The sequence below is a fragment of the Ptychodera flava genome, chromosome 22, assembly GCF_041260155.1.
Source record: "Ptychodera flava strain L36383 chromosome 22, AS_Pfla_20210202, whole genome shotgun sequence".
In the NCBI taxonomy this organism is placed as follows: domain Eukaryota; kingdom Metazoa; phylum Hemichordata; class Enteropneusta; family Ptychoderidae; genus Ptychodera; species Ptychodera flava.
In genome coordinates, this window is record NC_091949.1 from 6,162,383 (window position 1) to 6,186,000 (window position 23,618).

At 36.2% G+C, this 23,618-nt stretch overlaps 1 protein-coding gene across 1 annotated transcript; it reads right to left on the reverse strand.

Annotated features, from left to right (window-relative positions):
- Nucleotides 1-38: 38 nt before the first annotated feature.
- LOC139123407 (uncharacterized) lies at nucleotides 39-9,552 on the reverse strand. Its single transcript, XM_070689550.1, has 9 exons — nucleotides 9,260-9,552; nucleotides 9,011-9,160; nucleotides 8,656-8,785; nucleotides 8,259-8,371; nucleotides 7,786-7,927; nucleotides 7,052-7,236; nucleotides 3,302-3,473; nucleotides 2,069-2,248; nucleotides 39-323 (listed from the first exon to the last, which is right to left on the reverse strand). The coding sequence occupies exons 1-8, from the start codon at nucleotides 9,458-9,460 to the stop codon at nucleotides 2,073-2,075; spliced, it is 1,269 nt and encodes a 422-aa protein (XP_070545651.1). The 5' UTR covers nucleotides 9,461-9,552; the 3' UTR covers nucleotides 39-323; nucleotides 2,069-2,072.
- Between the last annotated feature and the right edge of the window lie 14,066 nt (nucleotides 9,553-23,618).

Consider the following 23,618-nt stretch of genomic DNA (forward strand, 5'->3'; position numbering starts at 1 on the left):
TTAATTACTTTTATTTTCAAAGTAATGCAAGACATATCGTTAACTCATAGCCTGACCATAATGCACGATCAAGAATCTTCCAAAAAAATAGCAATCAGGCCTATATGAAAGAATATAGACAATCAACTCAAAGCTAAGTAATGTGGAAATATCGTTATTTGAAACACATGTTATTTTCTCGGTGAAAAGTATCATTCAGTATAAAGTGCGAGGTCCACAGTCTGTGCAATCTGATCCAGAATCACAAATTGAATATTCAGAATCGACGCTGCCATCATCGGAGAAGTCAAAATACTCACATGGATCGGTACGTAGTTGGACGACTAGGGAAACAGAGAAAAAAGAAAGGTAAAGGTTACCATTGACTTAGGGGTTTGTGGATAGTTGAAACACTCCAATTAAAACGAAACGTACTGCACTGAGAAGGAGTGGGTTTGCTCTACGTTGGTTATCATTTTGTGATTATTTGCTTGACTAGCATGCCACAATTACGCCTTTGAAAATATGTATATACATACTACTCAACCGTTGTTCAGATTTTGTCATAAAATTTAAGAGTTTGAAATTCCATCAGCAGTTCCAACTTATAACAACCTATGTCAGTTAAATATTTGTCATGTTTGAACAGTTCAAATCTTAAATTCGTCGTCAGATTTTCATAATCCCGAACTTTCTTTTGGGAAAGGGTGGGGGTTAGGATTCTCGAATGAAATACGAGTTTCTACGACCCCTTAGACCTTAGCTTATAGGTAGAATGCTCCTTGGGGACTTTTTTCGGAATCTCAAATTTTTTATAATGCTTTCCTCTTTGCGGCACCTATGGACTCATTTTAAAGTTTGTTTTGTAAAATTAGAAAAAAAGTTTTCCCTGGTGGAGTCAAGACAGGGTACAGAGACCCCTTTGCATTTCAAATCTCTATAAATTCTCAAGTCTAAAGTATCGATGCCTGTAACAAGAATTACGGTGACCATGATTGTTTGCTTTAGTTTGAAAGAGAATGGCTTAAAGTTTCTGTGGAGAAAGTTTCACAAATGTTTAAAACTTCCTCTTTAGAGACGCATGTTACCCTAAGGTGTGACGTCATTGCATGACGTATGTTGCGTGGACAACTTCTTTCAAATGATTATGTCCCATCACTACAACTATATGAAAGCCCATGTCGATCATCTGATTCTTAAACATTCAATAAATATTACACGACAACGTTAAATCGCATGTTTTCTGAATCAAAATTATGTACGTATCAGAATGATTTAACTTCATCATTGTTTCGTCAAAGTCTATACCTCAAAAGGAATTTCGGAAACAAAAATTGCGTTCTGCGGTCTCCATTTCCGGTTTTGAGTGGTTTATCTCAAGATGTAGCCACTTTCTTATTTGTCATTTAAAATTGTATTTTCAAGACTATGATTAATGAGAGAGGTTTCCATAATTGTGCAGTTGGATAGAAATGGTCACTCCAAATGTATTGCAAAGTTAGAACCCAAACTCTTTGAACGATCGATGTCTATTCTTACTGTCGTTTAACAAAACTGCTTTGCAACGGTTTGAAACAGTAACGCTGGTAACGATATACTTGAATTTTGCTCTTTACTTTATTTCATTATACCTCTTAAGCAAACACGCCGCGTTTGAGTCGGTATGTCTCCCCAAAATGTGAAGTATGAATTGGAGGAATGTAAACTTTAATTGCCAGTTTTATATATCGCTTTCACAAATACGATGCAGCAAAGGTACAAAACACCAAGTACTTATTGAAAAGTTGTGTTGTAAACATGAATGGAACGGTTTGTCGGACATCTTCAATGATACATCTAGGATCCACTTTAAACGTGTATTTGCTGTTACTTACTGGGACCTTTATGTTGTCATTCAAATCAGCATATACACAATTGTACACAACCGCTGACAAGTAGACAGACATACAGCGTTTAGTGGGAACAATTAGGTTGACGTCCAGACATGAAAATAGAGCCTATGTATGGATAGAATTTAAATCCATATCCTCCTATTTGTATAGATTCTACTTTAAACGACACAGGTCTGAAGTGTGTAATGATAACTTACGCGGTCATGGATTTGCAACATATCCAGGAATATTCAATAGTTTGTTAGGAGTCTCTTCCTGATATTCTCCTGGTACAACGGAAATGTCAATACGATCTTGCTTGGCAGACGACAGCAGAAGTTCGCTGACTTGAGTTGGCGTCAGAGTTGGGTTTTGTTCTAGCAGTAATGCAGCCACACCTGTAAGATGAAAGTATAGGTGACATAAACCATGTTCTTTATTTCCATACAAAAATATTAAGAACAATTTTGATGATAATAATGATGATGATAATGATGACGATGACGACGACGATAATAATAACTAATATAGTATAGTCGTTGTAGTTATCAATTGCTATTCATCGTCGTCGTCGTCGTCGTCGTCACCGCCGCTACCATCACCGCCACCACCACCGCCACCACCACAACCATAATCGCCATCACAGTGAATATTTAAAGTGATTGATATCGTTCAAGTGCCAAGTTATCATCTCAGACTTGAACGATGATGAAGTTGTTGGAAAAGTGTGACGAATGACATATGGGCGAAATCCGAATCGAATTTCTCGCAGGGAGAATGATTTTGCACACGGATAAAAAATGAAATATCTCCAAATAACAACTTCACTACAAGTAGTGCTGCAACAGTTTTTGGAAAAAATTCCGTAAACTCATCGCTACCTCTTGCTGGTCATCTTTTAATTTCTGTCATCAATTCTTGTGGAAATATAGTTAAAAGTTTGTTTTGTTTAAAACTTCGTCAGCACTTTTTGAAATTACGATCTATACTTAACTGAGGAAGAGTTAACCAGCCGATTTCAATAAATCACACCAGCCGTGTTAAAATGTGTAAATATACTATTCTTAGGTGTTTTCAGAGACATTATATTCAGGAGTAAATAATAGCTATTCATAACTGCTCCTCACCGCAACATGTTTTTAAAAATCTCTCTTTTATACCAATAAGTTTTCTATCCCCCAACGTCTGATTAGGAAATTTCATCTTCCTTTTTTCCAACGGGAAAAACCAAGAAACTCGTAGTTGCCCTTTCACAAACACTAACGAACATCAGCTATTTCCAAAGTCTAAAATTAACAATAGAATCCTACTCCTACCCGTCCGTTGCAATGACTAGAGGGATGGAACACTTTGTCAGCACGTTTTGAGATACCCATCGATTTTAACTAAAAGGGAGAGTCAACCAGTCGATTTCAAGAAATCGTACCAGTCATGTATAAGTATATATATACCTGCCACGTGTGGAGTGGCCATTGATGTACCACTATAAACACCGTATGCGTCGTTGCTTGTTATCCAGGCACTGCGCACGTCAGATCCAGGAGCAAGGATATCGACACTGCTGCCGAAGTTAGAATACCATGCAAACCCATCTGTAGAGTTGGTCGCGCCGACTGTGATAGCCTGTAGACAAACATATTTTTGCATCTGAGTCAATGCCAATTAAGATAGTAAATGCCTCAATATCGAAAGACTTCAACTCTTGCTCAAACGTTCCGTTAGGATACTTTAAGGTAGCTACATACCTTTTAGACACTTTCAGATTTTTATTTTTTTCTCAATTGAACACGTCCCAAACCCCAATAAAGTATACATTTTCTGAAAGCCCTGATATAGAGCTATCCGACCAAGCACAGTACTCGGTCATTATTTGCATAGGAGTCACGTGAGAAGCGTTTAGCTGAACCTTCCAAAAACCGGTTTTTCCCGCCTTATGCGAACACGCTGCAAGATTTCCAGTTGGAATTTCTTCATTAACAAGCCTTGACAATATCCTTCAAAACTGTGTTTGGGATTTTCTTTATATGCCTTTGTTTTTTTAATGCGCTCTTAAAGGTGTAAAATGAAGGTGATTTTCAAGGAATTTTAATTATCATGCCATATAATTTGAATGGAGCCTCCGAGAAAAAATCGCAGACACGATTTTGAAGGATATTGTCAAGGATATTGTTGTAAAAATCTGAAAGTGTCTAAAAGGTATGTAGCTACCTTAAACATATATATAAACAAAGAATAACAAATCAGGGGTCAACGTGCACAAGTTAGAACCAGAGAAAAAGTATCCAATATATACTGACACTTTATACAGGCGAAATGACATCGATCGTCAACCCTTTGTTCACTTTATGGGGAGATTGAAATGTTCAATCTTCATAAAAATCAGCCGCTGTAAACTTAATCTCCGTCAACTTCAAAATGAGGCTGCCCAAGTGGTAGACAAAAATTTGTTTTAAAAGTGTGAAAGTCCAAATATCTGTCCTCGACGCGTATTTTATCTAAACGCTCAACGTCATCAGGGTTTTTAAGTGCACTGGTACTCCAACACATAATAAAAACGTTAGATAAATATTGGCGACGGTTTTGCTATAAGAGGACTTTTAGGCTGAGAGTTTGATGTTAGATATGACGAGCTCTACATGGTTCATCTAGCATTTTACCACTACATATTTCGAGGGGTAGTCCATGAAATGAGAAAGAGAATTCTGAAGAGCAGAGTTGCTGAAAATTGACTGAAGCCGTACTGATTTTTGAAACAGAAATACATGAAGGTGGGCCGAAACAAACATGTAATTACATAATGTGTAAACACCGAGAAAACGATTGGTCAAATTTTAAAACGTGAAAACCAACATTTGCATAATTATGAGCATCTCTTCTTGCACTATGTACTACCAGAGTGAATTTTGTAATGTGGCTGTGTTTGTGGTTATTGTTGTTGTTGTTGTTATAGTTGTAGTAGTTGTTGTTGTTGTTGTTGTTGTTGTTGTTGTTGTTGTTTGCCAATAAAATTGAAGAATGCTAAATTGTCGCAGTTATATCTCAATCGTGTTGATCTCATTGCTAATACAGGCAAAGTAATACCACAATATACAAAATGATTCCACTGCTAGCTGTATGTAACATCGAGGGCCGACAGTTATACCCCTTCCTGTGTGTAAGGAGTGTAACGGTTGGCCCAGCTGTACGCATTACCACCTCGCTACATCAAACTTAAAGCCATTGAATCCATTTTTTTAAATATGGGTTTCCTTGCTTTCATAAAACACCATCTAAAAAAACTTTTTCAAATTATCAGCAAATATCAACATAAACATGACAAACGCCAGATTACTAAGGGACTGGCCAGTTTCTTCGGACGGGGGTGGATTCATGTTTTTTACTTTAATGATGGGAGAGTCACCATGTTTTTCGAAATGCTAAATATGGTGAGGGGCCGGTGTATTTTTGAATTACAACGTGGGCTTATACTTGCCTAAAATACTTCGAACCAGCCACGAATTTCATCATTCGGTTGCATTTTCAGCGCGCCCTTTGAGCGCGTAACTTTAAAATATTAGACGTATATTTTTGACGCGCCCTTCGGGTGCTTAAATTTTTAATTTATGGGACATACATATATCAGAGATATCTGGGGATGTTCTGCACATTTGAAGTTTGTTTTTGCAAAACATCACATCAACCACAAATTATATCATTCAGTCACAATTTTCGACGCGCCCTTGGACGCATAACTTTACTTGATCAGGTTATATCAGAGATGATTGCAGATTGAAATCTGTTTTGCAAAGTGCACTAATCATTATGAAATCTGCGGTTCATTGAAACGCATGCCAAAATCCTGATCGTTAATTGATTTCTCGAATTCATTATAAGAAAGGAACATGCACTATATTTCAAATAAGATTGATGCAGTGACAAAATAACAAGATATCTTTCGTTCTCATTGATGCATCTATTTTCCTTGCGGTCACAGGTTATCGAGTAAAAGGTGCTTTTTAGAGAGTAAAATTATAGTTAACAAATGGCAGGTTTTGTCATAAGGCTGCATTCAAAACACCTCTGGAGGGAGTGAATAAAAAATTCTCCGATTCCTTCAAATGCCCCTCCCCCAACAAACTCACAAACCCCCTTCTGATCGTGATTTGCACTAATTTTGAAATCAAAAATAGATGGGACAGAAATTAAAAGTTGGTCGCAATTTTTTGTTGATGTATTTTTGAAATTTCAAACTATTTACATTGTTTCCAATAAAAATACTATATCTGTACATTTACATACGTTTGATAACTCTTGTAAATGTTCTTTGCTTGAAATGGGGGGAGGGTTAGAATGCGAGTGTGTGAAATAAATGATTTTGGATTTCATAATTTTCATCCGACGTTGACGTGTGATAATTGATATCAATCGACTTAATTAGCACAGGCTGCTTACAAGCGCATACGCGTATAAGAGATTTAATTTTGGAATTTCACAGAAAATATTGATTCACTATACAAAATAATAATTTCTTTGCAATATAAAATTAGCAATATCTGTGCACTTATAGACGTTTGATGATTAATATAAATGTACTTGATTAGCAGAGGGTCGTTACAAGTGTACATGTATACAAGAAATCTAATTTTGCAATATCACCGAAAATGTTGATTCTCTATACATGGTAGTCTACGTGAAAACGTTGAACAATTTTTTCAGTATAAAACTAGCAATATCTTAGCATTTTGATAATTGATATAAATGTACTTGATTAGCATAGGGTGGTTACAAGTGCACATGTGTATGAGACATTTAATTTTGGAATTTCACCGAATATGTTGATTCACTATACATGGTAGACTATGATAAAACTGTTAATGTTATTTCCAATATAAAAATAGTAATATCTGTGCATTTATAGAAGTTTGATAATTGACATAAATGTACTTGATTAGAATAGGGTAGTTACAAGTGCACGTGTGCAAAAAAATTGATTTTCAAAATTTGGAATAGGGGTTGTCAGTCACTTTTTGACGTCCGCAACAAATTATCCACGCCCCGGCTGAAGAAACTGACCATTCCCTAAGTTCCCCATAATGCTAGAATTTGCCACATGCTGTGCAAATACAGCACAAAATACACCAAAAAATTCCTGGAAAGAGTTAATCGCTGCATCATAGCACTAATTTAAGACATGAAAGATAATCTTTTTGAAATTTTTTTACCTCTTCAGCTGATGCCGGTGATACATTCCTGGTATCTTGGGCCTCGTTACCTGCGGCCACCACCACGACGTATCCCATTTGAGTGAGACGAGCCACGGCTAAATTTAGTGCCATCATCCGATCACCACCAAGTGACATTGACACGACCCCTGGTTTGATATTAGAGTTCGCAATAGCGTCCATACCTGTGAGAAGAATTATAACCATGTATATCTGTATTGTCAAGGAAGTTTTAAGTTCAAGTGTGAAGTTCATTGTTTATTACGTCACTGTTAAAATTATCAAAAACTTACGACGTGGCATGTTAATTCCTCAGGTCTTTTGTCACCAAGTTCACATAATGAAATGTAATTTTGAGCGACATCAAGCTTCTGTATGTATGTATGTATGTATGTATGTATGTATGTATGTATGTATGTATGTATGTATGTATGTATGTATGTATGTATGTATGTATGTACGTACGTACGTACGTACGTACGTACGTACGTACGTACGTACGTACGCACGCACGCACGCACGCACGCATGCATGTATGTATGTATGTATGTATGTATGTATGTATGTATGTATGTATGTATTATGTATGCATATGCATATGTCTTTACACGCGCGCTCGCGTCATTAATGTTCAAACTCTCAAATACAGCGTCTTCTAGAAATGTTGGAAGAAGTGAATATCTTTCATCATTTTATTTCACCATGCCTTTGTAGAATAATATAAAATCAACTACCTGCTATAATATCACCACCATAACCGGTACCGTTGCAGTCCAGTACACGACATCCATAGAGAGTCACGCCAGGGGCAACGCCAACTCTTTTGCCTCCGATTGTGCCAGCACAGTGAGTACCGTGCCCATGGCAATCATCACCCTGTCAACAAAAGTTATAGGAATGTTTAATAATAGTTAGTATGTTGCGGTAACGTGCATGTATGAGATAGTTTATAAACCTATGGGTGCCTGATTACACAGCAAAATGTCTTTCGAAACATCTACTGCACGACAAAGTTGTAGCAGTTTCTATAAAAAAGTGTGTTACATATCTCTGCCTTATTGATTTCATTCTATTCTTAACATGTGTACAGATCTGTAAATTGTACTGACGGTAACAAAACCAAAATCATACCAAGTTAAACTTGCTAAAATGTTGTCACATTCATCAGAAAGTTGAATATGCATGTACAATTGTTCGGCTGTCCTACCTCTTTCCCATCCTTTACTAAATCGATGAAATTTGATGCTCTTCCTTCGAATTCATTGTGGGAGAAATAGATTCCCGTATCCGCCACAAACACGTTCACTCCACTTCCATCGCCTGTAAGAAACAGAGAGGATTTCTCGTTTACTATGTCAGAGGTCGCTAGTATCTTGACAGCGTGTGGATAGGAGTGAGCAAACCAAACTTTGTTATAGCGCTTCCATTGACCGTTGTGCAATGACACACAGTTTTGTTACGCTGCCTTGGTAGTCCCTCGATGCAGTTTGTCTTTCAAGCCCAATACTATTCCTCGGTTGGACTAGTTGGAACGACGAGTGTACCAGTCAAATAAAATATTTGTCCTAGACCATTGGATTCATTAACGTGTGACGTTTACTCACCAAGAGGGGATTCAAACACGCCATCTAAAGGCAGATCGGATTGGTCAATCCTGTCCAAACCCCATGGAACCTCTACAGCATGAACTTTTTCATCCTCTTCGACAAATTCTACCTCGTCCAACCATCGCAGCTGTCACGAAAAATGAAGTATAAAAAGCCAATAAAAACAGCTTGAGTAGACACTTACAGATGCTTACTCATCCACTCACCAATCCATGGATCCATCCATCAATGGGTATGACTGTACGCGTAAAAAAATTAAAATATTAAAATATGTGAACCATCTTGAAGAGGTAGTGCAAACTGTCAAATGCAAACTGCTTCGATACAGTTCTCTTTAAGCACAAATACTTACAATTTCAACAGCATCGCCAGGCACTCGAGCAGTGAAACCTTTCATCAAAGCTTTGATGTCCTCATGAAAATCAACATGCATTCCATTCTCCTGACACAGTTCTTGCAACTTTTCCTCAAATGCCACCAGGTCTTCGTTTGTCAGGCCATCCTGTAGTACAAAATCGATCACATTGGAAAATATGAACAGAAGTCAAGCTTTTGTCATAATACACTATGAAACCATAAAGTTGAAAATCGAATTTCATACCCGCAGTTTGATGATATACTCTTCGTCCACACGTTCGTCTGGATTTTCGGCGTGGATAAGTGGTGCCTGTTCCGTTCGTTTGACAAATCTCGGGCGAAGTTCTCGTACACGACGCTTTCTAGCCTCTTCTTTTAGGTCTCCAGAAACTTCCATCACACATATGGCACATATTCCCAGGAAAATCGCAAAGCGTCTTGTCATGTTGTGTTTGGTCGACTTCACACTTCACTAGATGACTACGAACTGCAAGGAAAAAAGTAAACAGAACACGCAAAGAAGACATTTAACATATAGTTAACTGTTCACCTATATTTTGAAGATTTCAACAAATTACTGCATAAGACTTTAAACAGGGTGGTAAACGGGGTCTCGCGTACCATACAGCGTGCACGCTGTAAATACGTGTGACATTTACTTTGCCACACTAAAACTTGTAACATAATAAATTAGGAATACGTACCTTTCCGATGTCGACCCAAGTATTGAATCAGAAAACAGAGGCAACTTCGACTAACATATATAGTCAGTGAAATTGCCTAATACAGACACTGTGTTTATCACATCATGATTCTTTTCTTTGATAGCTTTCTAAATTCCAATTTTGATTCACCTGACTAGTTATTGTATTCATTCTGAAAATACAATTACTTGTTCCCCTACGTTTCCTTCATGAAAATTTCCCTTTTTACGGTTTTGTATAGGCTGATGACAATAATAATAAGATAGGGAAGCATGAGCATAATTTCAAACCCTGACGGTTTGTAACTTTCATAACTTGTTTTGTCTCTCAGACAAAAAATTAATGTCATCCATCTTTCATTTTTAGAAATAAACACAAAAGAATTAAGTGTGCAGTATGAAAACAACCGAACCAAAGGAACAAAATGGCTGCCCTCTTCTCTAGAAGAATTTAGCTTATTCAATTTGGTCTTTGTATTTTTTTATTGTGGACTCCTGACTATGGAGGATAGAATTGCTGAAAGCTGACACTATATGCCTTTTGTGTACACAACGCCGTGTGGTATGATATTCATGTGCTTTGGTACTCAGTTTTAAAGCTCTCTTTGTCTGCGACTCAGTGGCATTTATCATTCAAATAGATCTCACGACAATTGTTTTGTCGACATCCTTCAATTCAAAATGCCATACGGAATTACAAAAATTTCATACGATTCTATTTTACATGAACAATTGTGTTGGTGAATTTGAATGAACGGCTGGCCTTTTTTTACAAAATGCAAGCGATCATCTTTGCTGTGAACGAAATGGGAAATATCTCGACGCTCATGGACAATGGACCTGTATTTCTATTGTATAGAAAATAAAGCTATTGTAGACACGACATTGTCTTGATTGTGTTAATTTTCAAAAATGCATGGTTTGACGTCAAAATATAAACAAATACTGAGTTTCAGTAATATTAGACGTGTCCTATGTAAGGATAAAACTGCTTTTAATACACTGCAAAAACGCGTTGGAGCATTTCTGAAACAAAATAGTAGAATTATTAAAACAAATATTGAACTTCAATTCACAACTTCGTACAGAAAATATAAGCCAGTTTACTTTTTTGAAAGGCAGCAGATCTACAAAACGAAACTGTAAAATTTTGATGAAATCTATCAATGTATTTGTACTTTAACTTTTTGTCAATGTTTGTCAGTTGACTAATCAGGGGAGTAGTTGGTGGTCATGAACTCCTTCAACCTTCTTAGGAATACCCCTTTTCTAATAAAAATGCATATCTCATTATATGGAAGGTATGTTCATATTCGATAGTGCCTTGTGCAAGAGTCTTGGTGAGATCCTCGCATCATCCGCCTTTAATAGAGTCACTCTAAAGGTCACACTGCCAGCAGAGGTACTCCAGGAAAGTTCTAGTACGCCACCGCCACTGCGAAAACATGCAAACGTGCAGTGATTTCGATCATTTTCGTATATCAAAGTTTACAGATGTCCCTGTGGGAGAATAAAGTGCTTAATGCTGAAAGCTGAGCGCTATTAACAATAGCGCAAATTGTTTCAAGAACAAAGTAATTATGTCTGATACTTTAAGTTTCCTTCAGCTAGAAATCATTAGACTGAAGATCACTAGATGCACGAAACTTAAGTAATATATATGATTACTTTGTACATGAAGTAATCTTTGTGTGTGTATATATAGATAGATAGATAGATAGATAGATATATAGATAGATAGATAGATTTACACGCTTGTCGATATGTCTAACATGGTATATTTTGCAAAAGAGATCTCTCAGATGGTATACTATGTATTTTGAAAATCTTCGAAAATCGGTATTTTTCTTCTTGCCAGGTTTACAGTCGAACTGATTTCCGCAAATATTGTGCATCTCAGTGTGTGTCCGTAGGTCTGAAATATCCGTGATTCTTCGTTGATAAAGTCAAAAGTTAACAATGTTTCCAACCATAATTCCTCAGTGACTCTTTTTTGGGAGTGGAGATTTAGCCGAGTGGTTCTGTCTGTGGCCTCTCAGCTAGGCGACTGATGCCGTATGTTGTGGGTTCGAATCCGATTGAAAACTATCCGAATTTGACATATACCCGTTTACTTTATTTTATTCATTTAAGTTGTACTATTTAGACTAATACCGGAAGAGCGCTTAACATACCAGGAGAATACTTGGCCACATCGCTTCGGCATAATCAGTGCTTATGTAAGGTCCTTTTTAATGGCAAATAAGTATAAATATATACCCCTAAAGAAAATGTTCATTTGTACTGAAACTTTGCATGGAAGATTAAGACTTGGCAATCTTCGACTAGCCACTGCTAAATTTTGTGTCCTGATCTTGTATATCAGTACGCTTCACTATCATGAGTGTCGTATGACCCAAACTGAGACTTCTTCATTCAAGTACATCAGAGTCAGAGCTAGCTCGTTCACTGTAACTGACGATATGTGTTGACAGTGACACTGCCCGTTGGCAGCAGTAGAGCAGGAGCTGTTTAACTTTGAGAATTTTTACCATATTTTGCCCGGTTTCTACAACTGCATTCTTGTTCTACTCCCTAGAGCATGTTGAACTGTCCAGTATTCAGCCTGTGTATGCTTACTGTGCATTTGTATCATTGACAAAGGACTTTCAGCCTTGACTCTAATTCAATCATTACCAAAAGTGCTTACATATACAGGCTCTGTAGATTAACTGAATATTGTGTGTTTCAGTATGCTGTAGGGGACAGCAAAAAATTCCAAAACAAAACAAAACAAAAAAAACCCAAAAACAGAAATACTATCAAAACTTACAGCGTCTGCCATGTTACAATGACTACTTAATTGTTTTTTCCATAATTTTCCACATGTTTTCAAAATACAGTGCGTTTCACCTAGGTACCGCAACTCAGCGTATGAGACGGACACATTTCACGAACAAACGATTAGCTTTGGTATCAAGACACATTTCAAAGCTACAGTAAACCGGCATACGACAGCCGAAGTCTAGACTGAGAGATACACTTGATCTACAATTTAACTATTTTTACAATTTCAGCTAAGAGTTAAAAGCTGAAGGTTTTCTAAACAGAAACGCCTGCTCTCGAAATATAACGTTAATACGAAACTTTAACATGAAAGGAATGAAATAAACTTAGTTTCTTGCGTTGACAACTGACATTTGAGGTTCATGTGAGATCTCAAAGTCGACATCGTATTCAGGCCCTGTGTATTTCATTTCTTTCAAGGTTAAAGTTTCAGCTCCTCAACTCTTAGCTGAAATTGTAAAATACAGTTAAATTGTACATCAAGTGTATCTCTCAGTCTATAGACTGCGGCTACCCTATGCTGGTTTACTGTAATTAATCAATGAGTCGGTGACTTTCAAATGTGTCGTGATACCCAAGCAATTCGTTTCTGTTGTAGGTGAAATGTATCCGTCTTATATGCTGAGTTGCGCTACCTAGGTGAAACGCACTGTAAAAGTCATGAAATGTGATAAAATAGTTCCAGATTTTAGTTGTTACTAACATTAGAACCGTTGGATGACATAAAAATGTTTTTTATTTTTATTTCTTATTGAATTACCTATCAAACTATAGAATCTGAAAGTTAAAAATTTAAACAAAATATTTTCAGACCCCCCTCATACACAGAGCAAAACCTTCAATTCCCCTTCCTCTACCACCCCAAGAATGTTCAAATCATCCCCCGAATTCCTCCACCCACCCTCTAGTGTTTGTAATTGCAGCCTAACCGAGTTATCAACAACTTTGGACATTACATATATAGACACTGCCTTTGAAGGTTCAGCACTAATTTTTATATTAAACTTTTGTGTGTAGAAAAGGAAATGTCATCTTCAAATACATCTAAATTACTAAAAAGAACATGCAGCTACGATAAACGGAACTTGAAGTTGACGCAGATACAATTCATATTACGGAAACCGTGATCTTCTGAAATATCATATCCTTTTAGGGACATGCGATATTCTAGGTCCAGTCGAGGATTTTCGTCAAATAAAGTTTTTTAAAGTCCTCAGAACTTTTAAGTGAAAGTTTAATAATGTAACTGATCGGCCAGTTTCTTCTGATACACATGATCTATGCAGTCGGAAACTGACTGGTATGCAGGAGAATACAGTGACAGCCGTTTTTAGCATTTTTCAATTCTTAATATAAAATTATTTCGACACAAAGACTTTGTCATTTTATCCCCTAGACCTGGGCAAATGATTAGTTCCATATGTACGACTAGCAAATATTCACTTTCTGAAAACGTGTAATATCAAAAAAATGTGTTAAATAATAAGCAATGACAAGCTTGCATTGAGCGTATGAATCAACATATGCAAGCAAAAAATAAATTTAGTAACGGTAACCGTATGTTCTCCTCGCCTTTATTTTGATAAAATACATTATTTATTGAGTTTGTTGCATCAATTGTTGTGTATTTCTAAGAGAAGGAAAAACATTAAGTGGGATGCACTATATATAATTGTTTTTTTTCTATCTAACTTTGTAGGTGTTATGTGCATTGCGTGTGTTTGCATTGTAGTTGCACAATGCGACATCCTTATGCCCTCAATTCCAATGTTCTTTTGTCTGCAAGACAATTTCATTTATTGAACAGGTATATCTCATGACAATTTTTGTTCAACTTCGTTTAAAATACCGCATGCACGCATAAGCATCCATCCGCCGGCCCGCCCCTCACTCCCTCCCTCCCTCCATCCATCCATTATTTATTTTATAATCAAACTGATTATCTCAACCAGTAGTGTGTGTGTTCCCCAGTGTGGCTCTTATGTTAGGCTTACATGCCCATAATTTGTCCGCTGAAGTTCAGTTTGCCTACTCACTTTGGAACATCACCTATTAAAGTGGCGGATATTCCTTCACAAAAGCTTTTGACCATCACCTATTAAAGTGGAAATTCGAAAATTGTATTTTCCCGTAGGATTGACAAAGAAATGGCAGCCATTTTGAATGTCAAAAGTTGGCAAATATTGGCTAATCGAAAAATCCTGTGCCAAATTTCCACTTTTATTATTGATTTCGAAAGGGAATTGTTTTATCTTGTTTTCTTGTCTCGTCTATGATCTATGAGAATACTTTTCTGGTGGGTCTGAGGTTAAGAAAATCGGAAGGCGAACATGCGTCTGGATCTTCATCAAGTGGTCTTGAATCATTCTAATTTTTTGTTTATTTGTTGTATAAGTAAGAATAGTAAGAATTGTAAGAATTTAGTAAATTTTCAATCAGATTCGAACTCTTAATCTACGGTATATAACTAGAGAAGACATCAGCGACCAGAACCGCTCGAGTAAATCACCATTCCACCCCTAACCGTGTCGTTATAATAAGACAATTACCTTTGGAAAACTATAATTACGTTTAAGGTATAGAAGGCGCCTCCGAGACAGAAATTCGGACTCACAATATTTTACAATTCTTTTCTAATTGACCACTTATTGGGGCTCGTTTTAAAGCACTTGGAGTAAAACAAATTTTCAACCATGTCAGTTTTTTCGAAAGTAGAAAATTTGATTTTCTCCATGGAGTTAAGGCAGTGATGGCGGCCATTTTGAATTTCAAATATTAGAAAATGTTCGGTTATTTGTTTCTCTAGCACCAAATGTTGCACGGTGACCCCCGATTGTTAATCTTGATATGAAGAGGAATGGTTTAAAGCATTGCTGGAGAAAGTTCGAACAAAGTTGAAGTTTTTCAATTTCGAGGCGCATACTACCTAATAAAAACTAACCGAAAACGTCTGAGGATTAACGAGGCTTTATTTATCTCGAGCTTATGGACAAATAGAATGTATGGTATTATAGCAACTCCTCTAGTCACCCTAAGCAAAATTGTTGTACCCAATTGGCTGTGTGCCAAGAAGTAAGTCCAGTACAGTCTACAAGGCCTATTGCAGTGTCTGAAAAATCACCAAAGTTCTCATCCGGATGCACTTGCCAGAATCATTTTTAACATTTTATATAATGGCAATGAATTTGCTGTTTTATGCATGGAAGACATTGAAAGTAAATCTTCTTTGATTTAACAACAGATTTGAACTGCAGATTCATTTGTATTGTTTTGTACAATGTTATTTTAAGATTTTGTTTCTTTTGCTCAGTACTCTAGATTCCCTGTTGGTGGAGAATTTCATTTGAAGCCTTTGGCTGTCTTACTCTGCTCTGCCTTATCCAGTGATGTTGACTGTTTCTCTTATGATAGAGGTCGTACTCCATAGCTTAGTTGACAATGGCCCCAGTGCCGAACGTTCGATGTCCGGAAGCTGAATTTAGGTGGCCACCGGAATTCAAAATTTTACTTTCTTGAAGACATATTTTTATCGATATCTCGCGATCCGCGCGCAGTCGCCACGTCAAATATTGACCGTTGGCATTAAAAAAATGTCTTTTAAAAATGTTACCAAGTGGGAGTGCCTCTTTAAGAAGTTTTGATCTTGTTTATAAAAACATCCTCTGAAAACATGCAACAGTTATTTGAGTATTCTCCGATTTTTTCGTTTGTAGAGTACAAATATACTTTCTAGCCAGAGAAAAGGGGCTTTTGTTAGGAGATATGTGTAAAACGTGCCGTCTTACACTGTGTTGAAGTCAGACTTGACACTGAAATCAGGAAGCAATGGCTTTTTCAAGCCAGGGCTTAATTTGTAAAAAAGTGTCGCATATTTCGTGTTAAAATGGGTAGAATTTGCTGTCATATGAAAATAATAAATTGATTAAAAACTAAGGCGATAAGATTGCATTTGTATCACCCCAATATGTAATAATTAACCCAATATGTAATAACACTTATCAACCCAATATGTAATACTAAACCAATATGTAATAACACTTAACCCAATATGTAATAACACTAAACTTGGGATGTAACACTACGCAAAATAAGACAAACACATCTCTCTGTAGCAAAACCACTTCAAAACTTAAGATGAATCTCAAGATCGCGATAATTATCGCGTTCAGTAAACTTTCAAAAAAACTAAGTATGCCCAGGAACCATAAGCAAGCTGCCGGGAAGCACTTAAATTTTAATTTCAATTGTATCTTAATTTTCATAAAGAGAAAATACCCGAAAACACACACTTTTCTTTCAATCATTTAGCAATAATTTCATGAGCGAAAGAAAGTTTCACCAATATTGCTAGTTCTTGCTGCACAACAATCAGAAAATGACAGCAATGATTCAAATCTTTTACTTGTTTGTTTAAATGCTGAACTTTGGTGGCTGTCAACATTCATAAAACCAAAGATAATTTACGGTAAATATGAAAGCGACTATCCATATATAAATATGCTGTGTAATATTAAAACTTTATGAACAAATAAACGGGAATATTATCCAGACATAGATGTGTCCAAAGAAAAATAAGAAGAAGAAACTATAAATAATAGCTCTGATAGGCTGAGGTGACCAACTTTGATTGAATAAGAATACTAACATTTCGTTTATAAGGCTTACTTTACAGGATAGAAAGAATACATATATCTATTTTTGTATTCTCCCAAAGAATGTGTCCATACACAATATTTTCTGGGTTAACCAATATGCAATTAATCATCTATTTTGGGTTAACCAAATATGTAATAAAACTTCAATGCAAAGTCTGTGGAAAATTTATTACATATTGGGTTAACCCAATATGTAATAAAACTTCCATGCATTCTCTATGGGGACTTTATAACATATTGGGTTAACCCAATATGTAATAAAACTTCCATGCATTGTTTATGGACATGTTGGATTATTTCAATAAGTAATAAAGTCCCAATAGAGGATGCAAAATTGTTTTCAACATATTGGTTAAATCGATATGTACTAAAGTCCCCATACAGAACGCATGGAAGTTTTATTACATATTGGGTTAACCCAATATGTAATAAAGTCCCCATAGAGAATACATGGAAGTTTTATTACATATTGGGTTAACCCAATATGTGATAAGTCCCCATAGAGAATGCATGAAAGTTTTATTACATATTGGGTTAACCCAATATGTAATAAAGTCCCAATAGAGAATGCATGGAAGTTTAATTACATATTGGGTTAACCCAATATGTAATAAAGTCCCCGTAGAGAATACATTGACGTTTTATTACATGATATTGGGTTAACCTAATATATAATACAGTCCCCATAGAGGATGCATTGACGTTTTATTACATATTAGGTTAACCCAATATGTAATTAAGTCCATAGAGAATGACATAATATATAGAATGCATGGAAGTTTTATTACATATTGGGTTGATGTTACATATTGAGTTGACTTTTATTACATATTGAGTTGGTATTATATTGTAGGTCAGTATTACCTGTTTTCAAATTAAATTTATCACAACAATTCGGCGCAATACGTTTTGGCAAATTTGTAATATTTAACATAAACTTATCACCATAATGTGTCTGTCACTAAGTATCATTTGACGATATGTTTCCATTAGTTCAATAAGGTGTATGCTGGAATAGTTTAGTTTTTCATATAGCAGACGCACACATCTATTTCTTTTCATGAGTTAGTTATTTCTTCACGGAAATTCTGTTCGGATATCATTTACGTTACCGTTACAGGTTAAATTATATATATATATATATATATATATATATATATATATATATATATATATATATATATATATATATATATATATATATATATATATATATATATATATATATATATATATATTCATTTCCATACAGTGTGCTAAACGATCAAGAGCAGTATTCTTCAGGTGTGAAAATAGAGTTAGGTTGTTCACATTTTGCATGGTACTTTATTTAGTTGATCAAACATTCGTTAAAACTGTGTTTCCTTTTATTAAAAGACCTGATTGTTTGGTGGTTGCTAAGGACATGACATCAGTGGTGATGCATATCTACAATTTATTTTGTGTATTTACTGAACACACTTTTTGAAGATCATTTGAAATTTAATTGATATGTTTGCTGAGGATGTGCCAATGATTGCCGGGCATGCTTAGTATTTAGCAATTTGCTGACCATCTTCACTCTCAACAAAACCTTTAAAAAATTATTGTATTTTAGAAATGCTGCAAGTTGTGAAGGGGCGTGGTCATGGTTGCTATGCATATTGTTGTCTTATTTAGGTCAGTATTATATCCCAAGTTTAGTTTTATTACATATAGGGTTAAGTGTTATTACATATTGGGTTAGTATTACATATTGGGTTAATTATTACATATTGGGGTGATACAGCATTGCTCTTTCCAAAATATCGGTCAAAGTTGATTTGCTTTTCGTTGTTTCAGAACGCTTTGCCCGGTCTTCTCAAATTGGGCCATACTCCAATTTCAAACGTATATTATTATGTTTTCACATACCCCGTCAGGACACCCATTGGGCCTTGCACTGATAGTAGCGATATCTTGTTGGTTCGTCGACTCGGTTGAAGACATTTTAGATCCACAGAGTTTCTGCTATTGCCAGATTTGGTTGATCTTTTAGAACTGAATTATTCTTTACAATCGTTTCATTGTGGAGAGCCACTTCATTGTCGCCCAGCATGAAGAATTTGATGCCCTCTATGCCTGAAGGATGGCCGACATTTGAATGGTAACGAACTCATTGAGGACTCTGTCCACCATATTGGAAACTCCTGGTGGCTTTTGTGAACAGTAGAGAATGTTAGAGAGTGTACCTCAGATATTTGCTAAAGCCTGGATGGTTACTGGTTACTGTGTCCCTACTTCAAGGAATAGCAGCGCAAAGACAGCATACTTGTTACTAGTATGACTATGAAAACAGAAGCCATGCAGGCTACCGTCTTTTGATGCAAACATATGTTTCTTTATAAAAGTTTATTTTACAAGATATCAGTTGTAGAGGCTTGCCGTGTTTAGTGGCAGACTAGAAGAGCAATTATGCAAGAGCTGCGATAATTTCATAATTTTCGATTGTCTTCTTGCTCTGTCGGTACATCGTTTATTCTTCTGTCTTAAATCTGTACTATTCAATTCCCCTAAAGTATTTTACCCGACAACAACAAGCGACGGGTGAAGAAATAAAAAGAAAATGCAGGAATGTGATTTTTTGTTTCATCGACTCTTAGTTACGAAACGTCATTCGTTAAGTTGACTCGTCGTAGGTTAAGGATTACAAATAGAACATCACATATACCTCAAATATTTCATCGCATCTTCCGAAGAACCTGCAGAAACTTCATGGAGGAAGTTGAAATAGTTTATCAATTGAAAAATACATATATATACAATATTTAATGACTTCGTGTTTTTTGTTTTTAGTTGTTTTAGGGGGGTTAGGGGAGGTTTTCAGTTCACCAGAGTGCTTGTGTATCATTTTCAAGAGATGAGACCTTTTGTAATTCTTTCTGAATATATCTCGATCTTTGAGTGAAAATCTCACGACAAGGAGAATGAAACAGAAAAGATAGATCATTTGTACATGCCTATTTCAACACAGCCTTGTTGATAAATGGCAGCGTTAAAATATTTTGACACATAAAGGATCAAGACATTAAAATCTTTTATGATTCTGCACGAACGTTCCTTATAAGATACCTGTGTGTGTATGAATATATGTATATATATATATATATATATATATATATATATATATATATATATATATATATATATACTTGAATATATACTTGTTTAGTTCGAGATCAGTTGTATATATATATATATATATATATATAATATATATATATATATATATATATATATATATATATGTATACATAAACAGATTACTTCAAGTACAAAGTAATGAAATCTATTACTTAAGTTTCATGCATCTTGCAATCCTCAGATAGAAGTGAAAGGATTACTAGCTCGACACTCTTACATATATGATTGGGACGAACCATTCTATTTGTAGGTGGTGTTAAAATTCGATAAATAATATTTGTTTTGGTGGCGACATTTTGAAACCAACTCAGAGCGTTTGTTTAACAGTGTAGATTTGTCAGCATTGATAATGTGCAGCTTTTCTGATATACAAAGATTACATCACTTACTCATGTTAGAGTAGCTCAATGCTTTGTCAATGATTGACCATGAAATGTCAAAGCTTGGCCCTTATTTCTTAAATTCCATACAAATTTTGACAACTCGGTGTCGTTTTTGTATCTCTCGTTACGGAACGATTTCATGTGATTAGTGTAGCGCGTCTTGAAGGCGTTATCAGTGAGGCCGATATAAAACCTCTCTCCGTTGTCGTCCGTTGACACTTTGGCCTTGTACACGACGCCTTGGACTTGACAGTTACCCTTCAAGGGGCATGCCGACTTAACCCTGCAATGATGATTACAATCAGCTGGTTGGTCCTTATGCTGTTCTCCGGAGATTACCTTCTTATTATGCGATTTGACTATACTTGCCATATTCTTCAAAAGCTATAACTCACTTTAATTTGTTTCTGTTGAAGATCTTGCGAAGTTTAGACCCCTTTGGGAATATTTGTCAACAAGTTGGAGAAATGTCCTGCCGATGTTGGTTTCCACGTTCTTGCTGAAAGGGGGGTTGAATCACGCGACATGACGCTTCCTGTTATTGCTTCTCCTCGCTGATTGGTTGGTCCTGTGAATTCAATTTGCTCGATGTAACCGCTTGCCTTTAGCGCCGTACTGTATTGACCGTTATATTTATCAAAGATGTCCTTATCACTAGATATTGTTGAGATTCGTTTGCTTATTGCGTCAGATATGTGATTAATAATGGTTGGCGGGTGATGATTAGACTTCTTATGGACATATATTGTTTGGTCGTTTGGTTTACGATATGGGTAGAACTTGCCGTCGTTCAGGTTAAATGTCACATCCAAGAAGTTTTTAACCTTCTGGTTTGTCTAGATCGTGATTTTCAGGCCAATGTCATGAAATATCTTTGTGATTTCCTTTCTGATCTTATCCGCCTTGCTGGCCGTGATATTTTTGAGTACACCAAGCCCGTCATCCTGGTATAAGCCGATATGATTCTTTTCATACTTCTTGGCGAGTGTGCTAAGTGTGCTCGCCAAGAAGTATGTAATCTTTGTATATCAGAAAATCTGCACATTATCAATGCTGACAAATCTACACTGTTAAACAAACGCTCTGAGTTGGTTTCAAAATGTCGCCACCAAAACGTTATTTATTTATTTATTTATTTATTAAACCTTGTTTAACGAGGGTACCCTGGTAAGCTTCAGTAAAGATGCTTATCTTCCCCAGGGCCCTCAGAATATTTATCGAATTTTAACACCACCTACAAATAGAATGGTTCGTCCCAATCATATATGTAAGAGTGTACGAGCTAGCAATCCTTTCACTCTATCTGAAACTTAAGTAATAGATTTCATTACTTTGTACTTGAAGTAATCTGTTTATTTACAACGCTCTGCTTTAGCATTGAGCACTGTAATTCCCACGAGCACATCTGTATACTTCGAGAAATAATATATATATATATATATATATATATATATATATATATATATATATATATATATATATATATATATATATATAATAATAATAACGATAATGTTTGGTTCTTATATAGCGCACATATCCACAAGTAGATGTGATCAAGGCGCTTTACAATTATTATTACCCCTGGTCACTGGACCTAATATGATACCACTCAACTCCTGGGGAGCAGACAACAGCTCACATGTGCAGCCAATAAGCGCAGCAGAGCTAAACGCACACATAACAACCTCTAACCAGGACCAACCATAACATCCTCTGTCCTACCAGGTGGGGAGAAGCATGAGAATAAAGTGCCTTGCACTCAAATTTCCCTTGCACTCAAATTTCCCATGAAAAACATTATGTCATTCAATTTTTTAGATTCATGGCAATGAGGAATAAAGTGCCTTGCTCAAGGACACAACACCACAGCCATGCCGGGGCTCGAACTCACCATCCTTTGATCGTGAGTCCACTGCTCTAGCCACTGGCCCATGATGCCTCCAATATATATATATATATATATATATATATATATATATATATATATATATATATATATTATATATATATATATATATATATATATAATGAGGTTATTACGAAAAGACCGCAAAGGATGCATGAGGATGTTGGCGCAGCGTATAACCTGAGATGAGGCGGAGGGCAAAGGCGGCGCCAATGTCTTGGTCGTCCTGTTTCATAAGTAAGGTCCGAGACGCGGCCACAATGATTGGTATTTGCGGTCCTATAAGGTCCGCTTACGGCTCACTCGTTGGCCGGACCCTTTTTCCTAGGTCCCATTACCGTCTACTGTTCATCTCACGGCACTGTGATTGGTTGTGTCCGTGTCTTGGCCTCGTTCTATAGTGTTCGCTGCTTCATAAATGTACTTCCTGGAAACCGTTTTAGTAACAAGTCATTCAAGATTTCTGCACCTGTTCAGACCGCAACGTTGCCAACGTGAAGTCAAAGACAGAGCCCACAGAGACTCAAATTTCCCATGAAAAACATTATTTCATTCAATTTTGTAGATTCATGGGAAAGTGCAAGGATGGCTGCTCCGCGATTGCACCTCTGTTTTTAAAATTTGACGTGGTTGGTAGCGTAAAATAAGCATTTCCACAGATGTAGCTTCGGTTTCGACACACATTTGTTCCACCTTGGAACACCTTAACAATGTGAAGAGCTATCTGGTACTAACTGATTGCATAACACTCTATCACACAGTTTTTCGATGCCTATAGCACACGACTTTAACAATCATCGCGAAAAAGTGGCAGTATGCGCTATTACCCCCATGTCACCGGTACATGACTGATTAAATCAATTGTGACTTTCAACAGAAATAATGTAATTTTTATATCAGGCAGTGAGACGTCGATGTGGCGGATTTACTGAAATTTCGTTTTCCTATGAGGAAATATCAATGGC

Bases quoted from the DNA above. Each gene is read 5' to 3' on its own strand.
- LOC139123407 (XM_070689550.1), bottom strand. From the start codon at position 9,460: ATGACAAGACGCTTTGCGATTTTCCTGGGAATATGTGCCATATGTGTG. The intron at 8,786-9,010 runs GTAAGTATTTGT...TTTTCGTGACAG, and splicing joins CTGGCGATGCTGTTGAAATT to CTGCGATGGTTGGACGAGGT. The intron at 8,372-8,655 runs GTGAGTAAACGT...TGTTTCTTACAG, and splicing joins CGTGTTTGAATCCCCTCTTG to GCGATGGAAGTGGAGTGAAC.